Source organism: Tachysurus vachellii, chromosome 22 (assembly GCF_030014155.1).
Source record: "Tachysurus vachellii isolate PV-2020 chromosome 22, HZAU_Pvac_v1, whole genome shotgun sequence".
NCBI classification, from domain to species: domain Eukaryota; kingdom Metazoa; phylum Chordata; class Actinopteri; order Siluriformes; family Bagridae; genus Tachysurus; species Tachysurus vachellii.
Genome location: NC_083481.1, coordinates 915001 through 928732, shown reverse-complemented (window position 1 = coordinate 928732; position 13732 = coordinate 915001). Strand labels below are relative to the sequence as shown.

General features: G+C 39.8%; 1 protein-coding gene across 2 annotated transcripts in view; it reads left to right on the top strand.

Moving 5' to 3' along the window:
- Positions 1 to 1541: 1541 nt before the first annotated feature.
- The window catches only part of LOC132837844 (nuclear receptor subfamily 1 group D member 2-like), a 19004-nt gene continuing 6813 nt past the window's right edge, over positions 1542 to 13732 (top strand). The window contains exons 1-3 of one of the 2 annotated variants that reach the window (XM_060857749.1): positions 1542 to 1773; positions 1944 to 2064; positions 13207 to 13494. In XM_060857749.1, coding sequence (XP_060713732.1) covers positions 2049 to 2064; positions 13207 to 13494 — 304 coding nt within the window. In that variant the 5' untranslated portion in view covers positions 1542 to 1773; positions 1944 to 2048. Of the gene's footprint in view, positions 1774 to 1900; positions 2065 to 13206; positions 13495 to 13732 lie in introns of both variants that reach the window. The other variant, XM_060857750.1, reaches the window with a different exon arrangement.

Sequence of the window (13732 nt, the reverse complement as noted above, 5' to 3'; positions counted from 1 at the left end):
GGGCTTGGGGCTCACTCACCATTGCTTCTGGTGCAGCAGCAGCTCCGGGGCCTTCAGCAGCCTGCCGAACTGTAGCCGCAGAAGGGACGACCACATCAGGCAGAGCTGCATCCTGCCCCGGTCACTCAGATACACCGGGGACACTCTGTCTCTCAGGACAAGCCTGAACAAGATGCCCAGTTTTACCACATTTAAAACATTTAATATTATCAGCATCAGAAGAAATGTATATATTATAATCAAACCCCTAAATCCTGAATTTCTAAAGCATTTAGTTCTTCAACACCTTCTTTAAGAATCATGAAAGCCACTTTTCTAAAAGACAGCAGGTGACTGACCAGTGAAGATTTACATCCAAGGGGGATTCTCTTAATGGGGAGACCATTCGCCCGTACAGAGTCAACTCTTTACCGAGAGCTTCATCAGTTATGAAAGGAGGGACATTAGACAGAAACTTATTTACGCTCGTTGTTAATCACGATGCCTTTCTGAGTCAGCTTTCTAACCTTTTCAACAGCATTCATAATATTCCCCACTACATCACTAACCGCTAATACACCCACACACACACACACACACACACACACACACACACACAATTCACAGTTATTTCCACTCTTACACACACTCACACAAATAATTATGATCTATCCGAGATGTTTAAACGGAACAAATTGCACTTAGTGGCGAAAAAAATGGGCAACTCCAACCGCTCTCACACGCGCCACTCACTCTTCTGCCACGCATGCGCAGAGGCAGAGAGAGAGAGAGAGAGAGAGAGAGAGAGAGAGAGAGAGAGAGAGAGAGAGAGAGAGAGAGACAGACTACCTCCTTGTGGCCAAAGTCAGTTATAGAAATGTCATTTTATCCCAAATTCCTAAACCAGATGTTGATATATTGGTCACTTGATTTATTTATTTTAGGTATTTTTGTTTGTTTAAATTGAGATTGTAAAGTGCAATTGCGTGAAAGCTTGAAAAATGAAGATGAAAATGAAAAAAGAAAGAAAAAGAACACAAAATAAAAATATCTGTAATATCTGGATTAAGTTCTGATGATGTGTTTACAAACAATGACCACTAGGTGGCAGCTAAAGAAAAGATCTGAACTCTATTATCAAACTGCTGATATTTTTTAAGTAATAAAAGTGTAAAAAAAATATTGTAAAATAAATAAAAAGTGTAAAATAAATAGAGAATTGGAAACAAAAATGTGCAAATTTGACTTTGATTAAAAAACAATTCGGTGTTCATTTAAATGACCGATTCTTTTATATTTCATTGTTTTTTAATACACATCCTGCACTTCCACTTTCTGCCACTAGAGCATGACTTTGTGGTGGGCGTGGTTTCGTTCAGACAAAGCTCAGTGGGTGTGTTCCGGTATATATTTGCATATAATTATCATATACTTGCATGAAATGTGTGTCAGTAGGGCAGTGCTCACATGTAGCGGGGCCAATGGAAACGTGAGACACACACACACACACACACACACACACAAGGCTCTGAAATGGAAGGTGTGTGTATGAAATCATTAGCACACACACACACACACACACACACAGTGAGAGCGAAACAAACATTCGAGTGGACTCGAGGAAGGGAGAACCCTGATAAACGTGTGTGTGTTTTATGATGTAGATATGGCAGTGTGTGTGTGTTCAGAGAGCGAGAGTGTGTGTTCAGTGTAGTTGTAAACTGCACACTTGGATTTTCCAGTAATTGCGATTCTTGGAAGAGAGAAATTGGCTACTGTACATCACACACACTGGTGAGGAGAACAAACCGGGACGCGACGTTTCACACACACACACACACACACACACACACACACACACACACACACACCGCGTTTTTATCCATAACTGTTATTATTTTTCCGACCCACTATCGCTCAGGTTTTGTGCTATTCTTTAATCCCGGATCGGTGTAATTCCTCAGTGCGCGTGGATTCGCCCTGAAACCGAACTGTGCGTCATGAGCGCACCTGGATGTGTGCAGGCAAAGTCAACTCACATCCACTAACACACTGCAGCTCAACACACGATGGAGAACAGCTCAGGTGAGTGATGATGATGATGATGATGATGATGATCCTTGTGTCTTCTAGCAGATCCGCATTATTAGCTGCAGTCTTCGTTATTTCTGTGCAGTTTGTTGTAAATATTGTTTACTTTTTGGTTTATTGCTGTAAAGTAAGACAACAGTGCAACAATACAGCTGCATTATACTCACCCCTGTAACATCTGCATTATACTCACCCCTGTAACATCTGCATTATACTCACCCCTGTAACATCTGCATTATACTCACCCCTGTAACAGCTGCATTATACTCACCCCGTTACAGCTGCATTATACTCACCCCTGTAACAGCTGCATTATACTCACCCTGTAACATCTGCATTATACTCACCCCTGTAACATCTGCATTATACTCACCCCTGTAACATCTGCATTATACTCACCGCTGTAACATCTGCATTATACTCACCCCGTTACAGCTGCATTATACTCACCCCTGTAACAGCTGCATTATACTCACCCCTGTAACATCTGCATTATACTCACCCCTGTAACAGCTGCATTATACTCACCCTGTAACATCTGCATTATACTCACCCCTGTAACATCTGCATTATACTCACCCCTGTAACATCTGCATTATACTCACCCCTGTAACATCTGCATTATACTCACCCCTGTAACATCTGCATTATACTCACCCCTGTAACATCTGCATTATACTCACCCCTGTAACATCTGCATTATACTCATCCCTGTAACATCTGCATTATACTCATCCCTGTAACATCTGCATTATACTCACCCCTGTAACATCTGCATTATACTCATCCCTGTAACATCTGCATTATACTCACCCCTGTAACATCTGCATTATACTCACCCCTGTAACATCTGCATTATACTCACCCCGTTACAGCTGCATTATACTCACCCCTGTAACATCTGCATTATACTCACCGCTGTAACATCTGCATTATACTCACCCCTGTAACATCTGCATTATACTCACCCCTGTAACATCTGCATTATACTCACCCCTGTAACATCTGCATTATACTCACCCCTGTAACATCTGCATTATACTCATCCCTGTAACATCTGCATTATACTCACCCCTGTAACATCTGCATTATACTCACCCCTGTAACATCTGCATTATACTCACCCCTGTTACAGCTGCATTATACTCACCCCTGTAACATCTGCATTATACTCACCCCTGTAACATCTGCATTATACTCATCCCTGTAACATCTGCATTATACTCACCCCGTTACAGCTGCATTATACTCACCCCTGTAACATCTGCATTATACTCACCGCTGTAACATCTGCATTATACTCACCCCTGTAACATCTGCATTATACTCACCCCGTTACAGCTGCATTATACTCACCCCTGTAACATCTGCATTATACTCACCGCTGTAACATCTGCATTATACTCACCCCTGTAACATCTGCATTATACTCACCCCATTACAGCTGCATTATACTCACCCCTGTAACAGCTGCATTATACTCACCCCTGTAACATCTGCATTATACTCACCCCTGTAACATCTGCATTATACTCACCCCGTTATTAATGAGTATAATCCTGAAGCGACGCAATGTTCCTGCAGATATAAAACACATGTTTAATACACATGTAAAATAATAATCACAAGTTTCTTCCCTTAGAAGGTGAAGGTTTAAATGTCATTTTTTAAATGAGGTTTAAATGTAAATTTCAGTGATAAAGTTTGATGGAGGATCTGTGGAGGTTTGGGATTTTACTCAGAATGCTGTAAGGTCCATTCCCAGATGATTGGAGCTTTAACCCTAAGACCTGAAGCTCGCTGGTATCCTGTCACATAGAAACTAAAATTATTGTGATGATCAGCTTTGATTCTGGAATTTCTGATGGTTCTGTCAGTATTTTGGACTCAGCTTGAGCTACATCTGGCGTTTCTGGGTTATTTATATAAAGTATTAGTTTATCCAATATTATGAAATATTAAAAGAATAACACTGAAGGAAATCGTGCAAATTATATTGTTTCTAACAATTGCCTCATTCTTAATTCAGCCACACATCTGAACAATCAAGAGTTTTGGTTATTTTTAATATTTCAGTAGTAAAATCCTGGTGAACTGTAAGGTGAGCAACACACTGAACTGGATTAGAAGTCATTAACACAGCTGGATTCAGCCCATGGTCGGTATTAGGACCGTTCATGTTGTGATGGAAAACCGATGGAATCTTCTAAAGATAATGATGATTGTTTTTTTTTTTCAGCAGGAAAATCATGTGTAGTGTTGAATTAACATCTATATAAAACATGTACATTGAGGTTAGGTGTTAATGTGACACAGTGTGTGTGTATGTGTGTGTGAGAGAGCTCATAACTGATTAAGATCCACACACCTACAGATCCACACACAGGGTGTTGCATTAACACATACAGGTATCTTGTAACCACAGCACATGTAATTATCCTCTAATTAACCCCCATTATGGAAGTGTTGATAACCGTCCTGAATATCTTCCTTTCTTTGTTCACCTCATTCTAATCATGTGACAGAACATGATTTCATCAGAATCAGTCGTTTCTGTAGCTCAGAATCTTCAATAATTTATTTATTTATTTATTAAGGTTTATGCTTAAGTTAAAAACATACAGGTTCTTTAAAAAACAGTCATAAATAGGTCATAAAGCTGCATGATGATGTGACGTGTGATTTAATTGTATGCAGTAAAATGAAGAGCATTTTATACTGAATGGAATTTCTTTTTCAAAAAAGGCTGTCTCGTCTCCACCAAGGCGTATTAATATCATACACAGTCCACACCTCGCTGTTTATAACCTCGGCTTGTTTTCTCATGGTAACACAGCTCGCTCTGAGACTCACGTGGACGAGCTCCAGCAGCCACGTGCCACGTGTGATTCCCTTGAGCGACTCCTCCACCTTCCTTTCTATTATTAATGCAGCCTGTGTGTGGAAGGCAGAAAGGGACAAAAAGGAGCTAAAAATAAACTTCCCCTGCTGGTGTTGTTAGTTACAGATGAGTAGCAGATTAGTGCTCTGTCAGATTATACATCTCACTGTATTACAGCAGGAACATCTCACTGTATTACAGCACAAACATCTCACTGTATTACAGCAGGAACATCTCACTGTATTACAGCAGGAACATCTCACTGTATTACAGCACAAACATCTCACTGTATTACAGCACAAACATCTCACTGTATTACAGCAGGAACATCTCACTGTATTACAGCACAAACATCTCACTGTATTACAGCAGGAACATCTCACTGTATTACAGCACAAACATCTCACTGTATTACAGCAGGAACATCTCACTGTATTACAGCAGGAACATCTCACTGTATTACAGCACAAACATCTCACTGTATTACAGCACAAACATCTCACTGTATTACAGCAGGAACATCTCACTGTATTACAGCACAAACATCTCACTGTATTACAGCAGGAACATCTCACTGTATTACAGCAGGAACATCTCACTGTATTACAGCACAAACATCTCACTGTATTACAGCACAAACATCTCACTGCATTACAGCAGGAACATCTCACTGTATTACAGCACAAACATCTCACTGTATTACAGCACAAACATCTCACTGTATTACAGCAGGAACATCTCACTGTATTACAGCACAAACATCTCACTGTATTACAGCAGGAACATCTCACTGTATTACAGCACAAACATCTCACTGTATTACAGCACAAACATCTCACTGTATTACAGCAGGAACATCTCACTGTATTACAGCACAAACATCTCACTGTATTACAGCACAAACATCTCACTGTATTACAGCACAAACATCTCACTGTATTACAGCAGGAACATCTCACTGTATTACAGCAGGAACATCTCACTGTATTACAGCACAAACATCTCACTGTATTACAGCACAAACATCTCACTGTATTACAGCAGGAACATCTCACTGTATTACAGCACAAACATCTCACTGTATTACAGCAGGAACATCTCACTGTATTACAGCAGGAACATCTCACTGTATTACAGCACAAACATCTCACTGTATTACAGCAGGAACATCTCACTGTATTACAGCACAAACATCTCACTGTATTACAGCAGGAACATCTCACTGTATTACAGCACAAACATCTCACTGTATTACAGCACAAACATCTCACTGTATTACAGCAGTAACATCTCACTGTATTACAGCACAAACATCTCACTGTATTACAGCAGGAACATCTCACTGTATTACAGCAGGAACATCTCACTGTATTACAGCACAAACATCTCACTGTATTACAGCACAAACATCTCACTGTATTACAGCAGGAACATCTCACTGTATTACAGAACAAACATCTCACTGTATTACAGCACAAACATCTCACTGTATTACAGCAGGAACATCTCACTGTATTACAGCAGGAACATCTCACTGTATTACAGCACAAACATCTCACTGTATTACAGCAGGAACATCTCACTGTATTACAGCAGGAACATCTCACTGTATTACAGCACAAACATCTCACTGTATTACAGCACAAACATCTCACTGTATTACAGCACAAACATCTCACTGTATTACAGCACAAACATCTCACTGTATTACAGCACAAACATCTCACTGTATTACAGAACAAACATCTCACTGTATTACAGCAGGAACATCTCACTGTATTACAGCACAAACATCTCACTGTATTACAGCAGGAACATCTCACTGTATTACAGCACAAACATCTCACTGTATTACAGCAGGAACATCTCACTGTATTACAGCACAAACATCTCACTGTATTACAGCACAAACATCTCACTGTATTACAGCAGGAACATCTCACTGTATTACAGCAGGAACATCTCACTGTATTACAGCACAAACATCTCACTGTATTACAGCAGGAACATCTCACTGTATTACAGCAGGAACATCTCACTGTATTACAGCAGGAACATCTCACTGTATTACAGCACAAACATCTCACTGTATTACAGCAGGAACATCTCACTGTATTACAGCACAAACATCTCACTGTATTACAGCACAAACATCTCACTGTATTACAGCAGGAACATCTCACTGTATTACAGAGCAAACATCTCACTGTATTACAGCACAAACATCTCACTGTATTACAGCAGGAACATCTCACTGTATTACAGCACAAACATCTCACTGTATTACAGCACAAACATCTCACTGTATTACAGCACAAACATCTCACTGTATTACAGCAGGAACATCTCACTGTATTACAGCACAAACATCTCACTGTATTACAGCACAAACATCTCACTGTATTACAGCAGGAACATCTCACTGTATTACAGCACAAACATCTCACTGTATTACAGCAGGAACATCTCACTGTATTACAGCACAAACATCTCACTGTATTACAGCAGGAACATCTCACTGTATTACAGCACAAACATCTCACTGTATTACAGCACAAACATCTCACTGTATTACAGCACAAACATCTCACTGTATTACAGCAGGAACATCTCACTGTATTACAGCACAAACATCTCACTGTATTACAGCAGGAACATCTCACTGTATTACAGCAGGAACATCTCACTGTATTACAGCACAAACATCTCACTGTATTACAGCAGGAACATCTCACTGTATTACAGCACAAACATCTCACTGTATTACAGCACAAACATCTCACTGTATTACAGCACAAACATCTCACTGTATTACAGCAGGAACATCTCACTGTATTACAGCAGGAACATCTCACTGTATTACAGCACAAACATCTCACTGTATTACAGCACAAACATCTCACTGTATTACAGCACAAACATCTCACTGTATTACAGCACAAACATCTCACTGTATTACAGCACAAACATCTCACTGTATTACAGCAGGAACATCTCACTGTATTACAGCACAAACATCTCACTGTATTACAGCACAAACATCTCACTGTATTACAGCAGGAACATCTCACTGTATTACAGCAGGAACATCTCACTGTATTACAGCACAAACATCTCACTGTATTACAGCAGGAACATCTCACTGTATTACAGCAGGAACATCTCACTGTATTACAGCAGGAACATCTCACTGTATTACAGCACAAACATCTCACTGTATTACAGCAGGAACATCTCACTGTATTACAGCACAAACATCTCACTGTATTACAGCACAAACATCTCACTGTATTACAGCAGGAACATCTCACTGTATTACAGCACAAACATCTCACTGTATTACAGCACAAACATCTCACTGTATTACAGCAGGAACATCTCACTGTATTACAGCACAAACATCTCACTGTATTACAGCACAAACATCTCACTGTATTACAGCACAAACATCTCACTGTATTACAGCAGGAACATCTCACTGTATTACAGCACAAACATCTCACTGTATTACAGCACAAACATCTCACTGTATTACAGCACAAACATCTCACTGTATTACAGCAGGAACATCTCACTGTATTACAGCACAAACATCTCACTGTATTACAGCAGGAACATCTCACTGTATTACAGCACAAACATCTCACTGTATTACAGCACAAACATCTCACTGTATTACAGCACAAACATCTCACTGTATTACAGCAGGAACATCTCACTGTATTACAGCACAAACATCTCACTGTATTACAGCACAAACATCTCACTGTATTACAGCAGGAACATCTCACTGTATTACAGCACAAACATCTCACTGTATTACAGCAGGAACATCTCACTGTATTACAGCACAAACATCTCACTGTATTACAGCACAAACATCTCACTGTATTACAGCAGGAACATCTCACTGTATTACAGCACAAACATCTCACTGTATTACAGCACAAACATCTCACTGTATTACAGCAGGAACATCTCACTGTATTACAGCACAAACATCTCACTGTATTACAGCAGGAACATCTCACTGTATTACAGCAGGAACATCTCACTGTATTACAGCACAAACATCTCACTGTATTACAGCAGGAACATCTCACTGTATTACAGCACAAACATCTCACTGTATTACAGCACAAACATCTCACTGTATTACAGCACAAACATCTCACTGTATTACAGCAGGAACATCTCACTGTATTACAGCACAAACATCTCACTGTATTACAGCACAAACATCTCACTGTATTACAGCAGGAACATCTCACTGTATTACAGCACAAACATCTCACTGTATTACAGCAGGAACATCTCACTGTATTACAGCAGGAACATCTCACTGTATTACAGCACAAACATCTCACTGTATTACAGCACACAACCGCTGACTTTATTTTATGAAATTAAAATTAAAAACACGGCAGAATTTCCAACCTTCTCAACAACCTTCACACCAACACTCACACCAACACTCACACCTACAGTACACTCACACCAACACTCACACCAACACTCACACCTACAGTACACTCACACCAACACTCACACCAACACTCACACCTACAGTACACTCACACCAACCCTCACACCTACAGTACACTCACACCAACCCTCACACCTACAGTACACTCACACCAACACTCACACCCACACTCACACCAACACTCACACCCACAGTATACTCACACCAACACTCACACCTACACTCACACCCACAGTACACTCACACCAACACTCACACCCACAGTACACTCACACCAACACTCACACCAACACTCACACCCACAGTACACTCACACCAACACTCACACCCACAGTACACTCACACCAACACTCACACCAACACTCACACCTACAGTACACTCACACCAACCCTCACACCTACAGTACACTCACACCAACACTCACACCAACACTCACACCAACACTCACACCCACAGTACACTCACACCAACACTCACACCTACACTCACACCAACACTCACACCAACACTCACACCCACACTCACACCAACACTCACACCCACAGTACACTCACACCAACACTCACACCTACACTCACACCCACACTCACACCAACACTCACACCCACACTCACACCAACACTCACACCCACAGTACACTCACACCAACACTCACACCTACACTCACACCCACACTCACACCAACACTCACACCCACAGTACACTCACACCAACACTCACACCAACACTCACACCTACACTCGCACATACACTCACACTGATGTATCAGTGAAACACTAAAGTCTGACAGTCTCAATATCACATCATGTTACGTTTCACAGCAGAGAAATTGATGTTTTTATTTATGGTTTAAAGCCTGTGGTCTTTTACATTTTGTGTATTAATAAATGTTTCTTCATTAATGTTAATTAAAGTTTCATACTAAATCCTGAACACAGGTCTGATAAGTCCCAATGATACACAAATAATACACAACTGTATCAGACATTTCAGAAATAAAGAAGCTGGTTTTTGTCCCTTTTTGACCCACCATACTTGGCACTAGATTTATTTTGAAGTATCAGAGTGATTCAGCCAGCGGTCACTGGGTCACAGAGTTAATGGATCACGACTGGTTCTCTTTCACTAGCGTTATTGTTCAGATGATTATCTCCATCGCTCCGTACATTAACTGACTGAGTTAATATGTAGCTGTGTGGGCGATAAAATCCTGTACAGTGAAAGATTTTTTTGTTCTCATGTAAAAAATAAACGACCTTGAACCAGGCGCAGCATCAATCATTCACAGAAATGTACTTTACTTTACATTTGAATTCAAATTCGAGGAAATGATAAGGTGAAGATTAACCAGAGATCAGATGTTCCAGCAACCAGTCCTTTATTTTATTGATCTATTCTTATTATTATTAATATTATTATTGTACTTGACATAGCACTTGATAGCATATCACATATGAAAAGTGTCATGTTTTTGCTCATGTTTGCATTTTATCGTCTCTTTTGTTGCTGCCTTTACAGTTTATTACTTAATAAACACCGGTTTCTTTAGAAAGTAGCAGTAACTACAGCAGCCTCACAAAAGCTAAAACACTTCATAGTATTTAGTTTTTTGTTTTTTTTTTGCTAATTACTTGCAAGTTTAGTAGCTGTTGTGGTGTTGAGCTAGATAGCTCTGAATATTTGCTAGTTAGCTTCCTAGCTTGCCAGGTTTTTAGCCAGTTACTGTCATGCTGACTAGCATGTTTGTCTGATTGTTAGCATTACATTATTTTCACAGAAAACTTTCCCAGCTATGTGTGATACATAAACCATAAACCTAATGCAGCTTTTTAGATACATTTTTAGCTTTTTAGCTAGAACTTGTTTGCTCATATTTGTGTAGAATCTAGCTATATGTCTATATATATATCTCCACATTCCTCAGATGTTCCACACGTTCCTTACACTCACGTGTTTATAAAAACAAACAGCTTTTATTCAGCTGACACTCACATCACTCACCTGATGAAACACCTCCAGCATGGGGTGTCTTTTTCTGTGTGTTTTTCATTGCACACATTCCAAAGTATATACAAATCAGAAATGTCCATAAAACCTTTTATATGTATGTATGTGTGTGTGTGCGTGTGTATGTGTGTGTGTCTGTGTGTGTATATGTGTGTGTGAGAGAGTGTGTGTATGTGTGTGTGTGTGTGTGAGAGAGTGTGTGTATATGTGTGTGTGTGTCTGTGTGTGTGTATGTGTGTGAGAGAGTGTGGGTGTGCGTGTATGTGTGTGTGTGTGTGAGAGAGTGTGTGTGCATGTGTGCGTGTGTGTGTATGTATGTGTGTGTATGTGTGTATATGTATATGTATATGTGTATATGTGTGTGTGTGTGTGTGTCTGTGTGTGTGTGTGTGTATATGTATATGTGTGTGTGTGTGTGTGTGTGTGTATATGTATATGTGTGTGTGTGTGTGTGTGTGTGTGTGTGTGTGTGTGTGTGCATGTGTGTGTATGTATGTGTGTGTGTATGTGTGTATATGTATATGTATATGTGTATATGTGTGTGTGTGTGTGTGTGTGTCTGTGTGTGTGTGTGTATGTATGTGTGTGTGTGTGTGTGAGAGAGTGTGTGTGCATGTGTGTGTATGTATGTGTGTGTGTATGTGTGTATATGTATATGTGTGTGTGTGTGTGTGTATATATATATATGTGTGTGTGTCATTTAAGAAAGAATCTATTTTAAAACCTGGGATTTTTTGGACTACTTTCTTGACAGTATATTGAATTAAACAATAAGAGTGTTTTCTCTCTCACACGCAGCTATAACAGTTTTATTGGTAATTTAAATGAAAATGAGTTTTTTTTTTTACCTCTCGTGTTTGCGCGTGACGTCACCGTGGACGACACCCACGACTTCCTCCATTTAAGCCCACGTGACAAACAGATCAGATGGTCGGAAGATGGGCGTAGTACACGTGACCCGCGAAGGGAGGCGGGAGAAGGGGTTAGTGGGCCGGAAAGACACGTGAGCCCGGTAGACTGTTTCCGCACAGGCCACGCCCACTCTGATTTCTAAGAACAGAGGAACATTCCTCTGGAGCCGTGAACTATAACACACACACACACACACACACACACACACACACACACACACACACACACACACACACACACACACAATAGAAAGTAGGACAAACAGTCAAATAGGAAAAATAAATATTTGAAATAATAAATACAAAATAAAATTAGATAAACAAATAAATAAATAAATAAATAAATAAATAAATATACATTGTCATTTTATTTCTTTCCCTTTTTAAAATTTTATTTCCCACACTTTTATTTCTACATTAAAACAGGCTAGTTACATGACGAACAACCAAATATAGGGAGTAAAATAAAATAATGATAATGACATTTTCACCCTTTTAGTTATTAATCTTTTAGTTCTTTCTTTTTTTCGTCTGTCTCTTACGGATCTGTTTCTTTCTTATTCGTCGTTGACTTCCTTTGTTCCAGGACATGTTGGTCGTATAACTTTCTGAACACTAACATGTTTACACTCGTCATTTCAATGCATATGTTTACAACATCCAGGTACAGGTTGTGTTTTAATGTGTAAACAAAACCTCCGTAACTTTTAGGTGTCATTTTTTTGTCCATATTAACAGATCAAACAGACTCACAGAGTCAGTGGGAGGCTAAACTGCTACATTAGCATAGATTAGCATTAACATGTTTTATTAACTGTGTGTGTGTGTGTGTGTGTGTGTGTGTGTTTAGGAGCAGGAGTGATCTTATACGCTTCTTCCAGCTTGAGTCCTGACAGTCCGTCTAGCGGATATCAGACTCATTCTCCCTCCTCTCAGTCCCAGCCTTCTTCTCCAGAGGAAATCTGCTCTGACGTTCAGCACAGGAGCAGTGAACCAAACCCCACCCCTTGCACCTCTTCTTCTTCACCTAAACTCGTCTTCCAGTTCCCTGAACTGAGCAGCTCACACATTTCATCATCATCACATAGCACAAACTCACAGTTGCTCACGGGCAGGAGGTCATGTGGTGCTTTTACAAGTGAGTCAAATACACAGGAGACTATTCTGAGTCTCTGACAAACTCTGATTCTCTCTGATTCACTTTGAATCACTCTGATTCTCTCTAATTCTCTATTTGACTCTGATTCTTTCTGATTTTGATTCACTTTGATTCACTCTGATTTATTCTTATTCTCTCGCATTTTCTCTCATTCACTCTGTCTTATTCTGATTCTTTCTGATTCTCTCTGATTCAGTCTGACTCACTCTGATTCTCT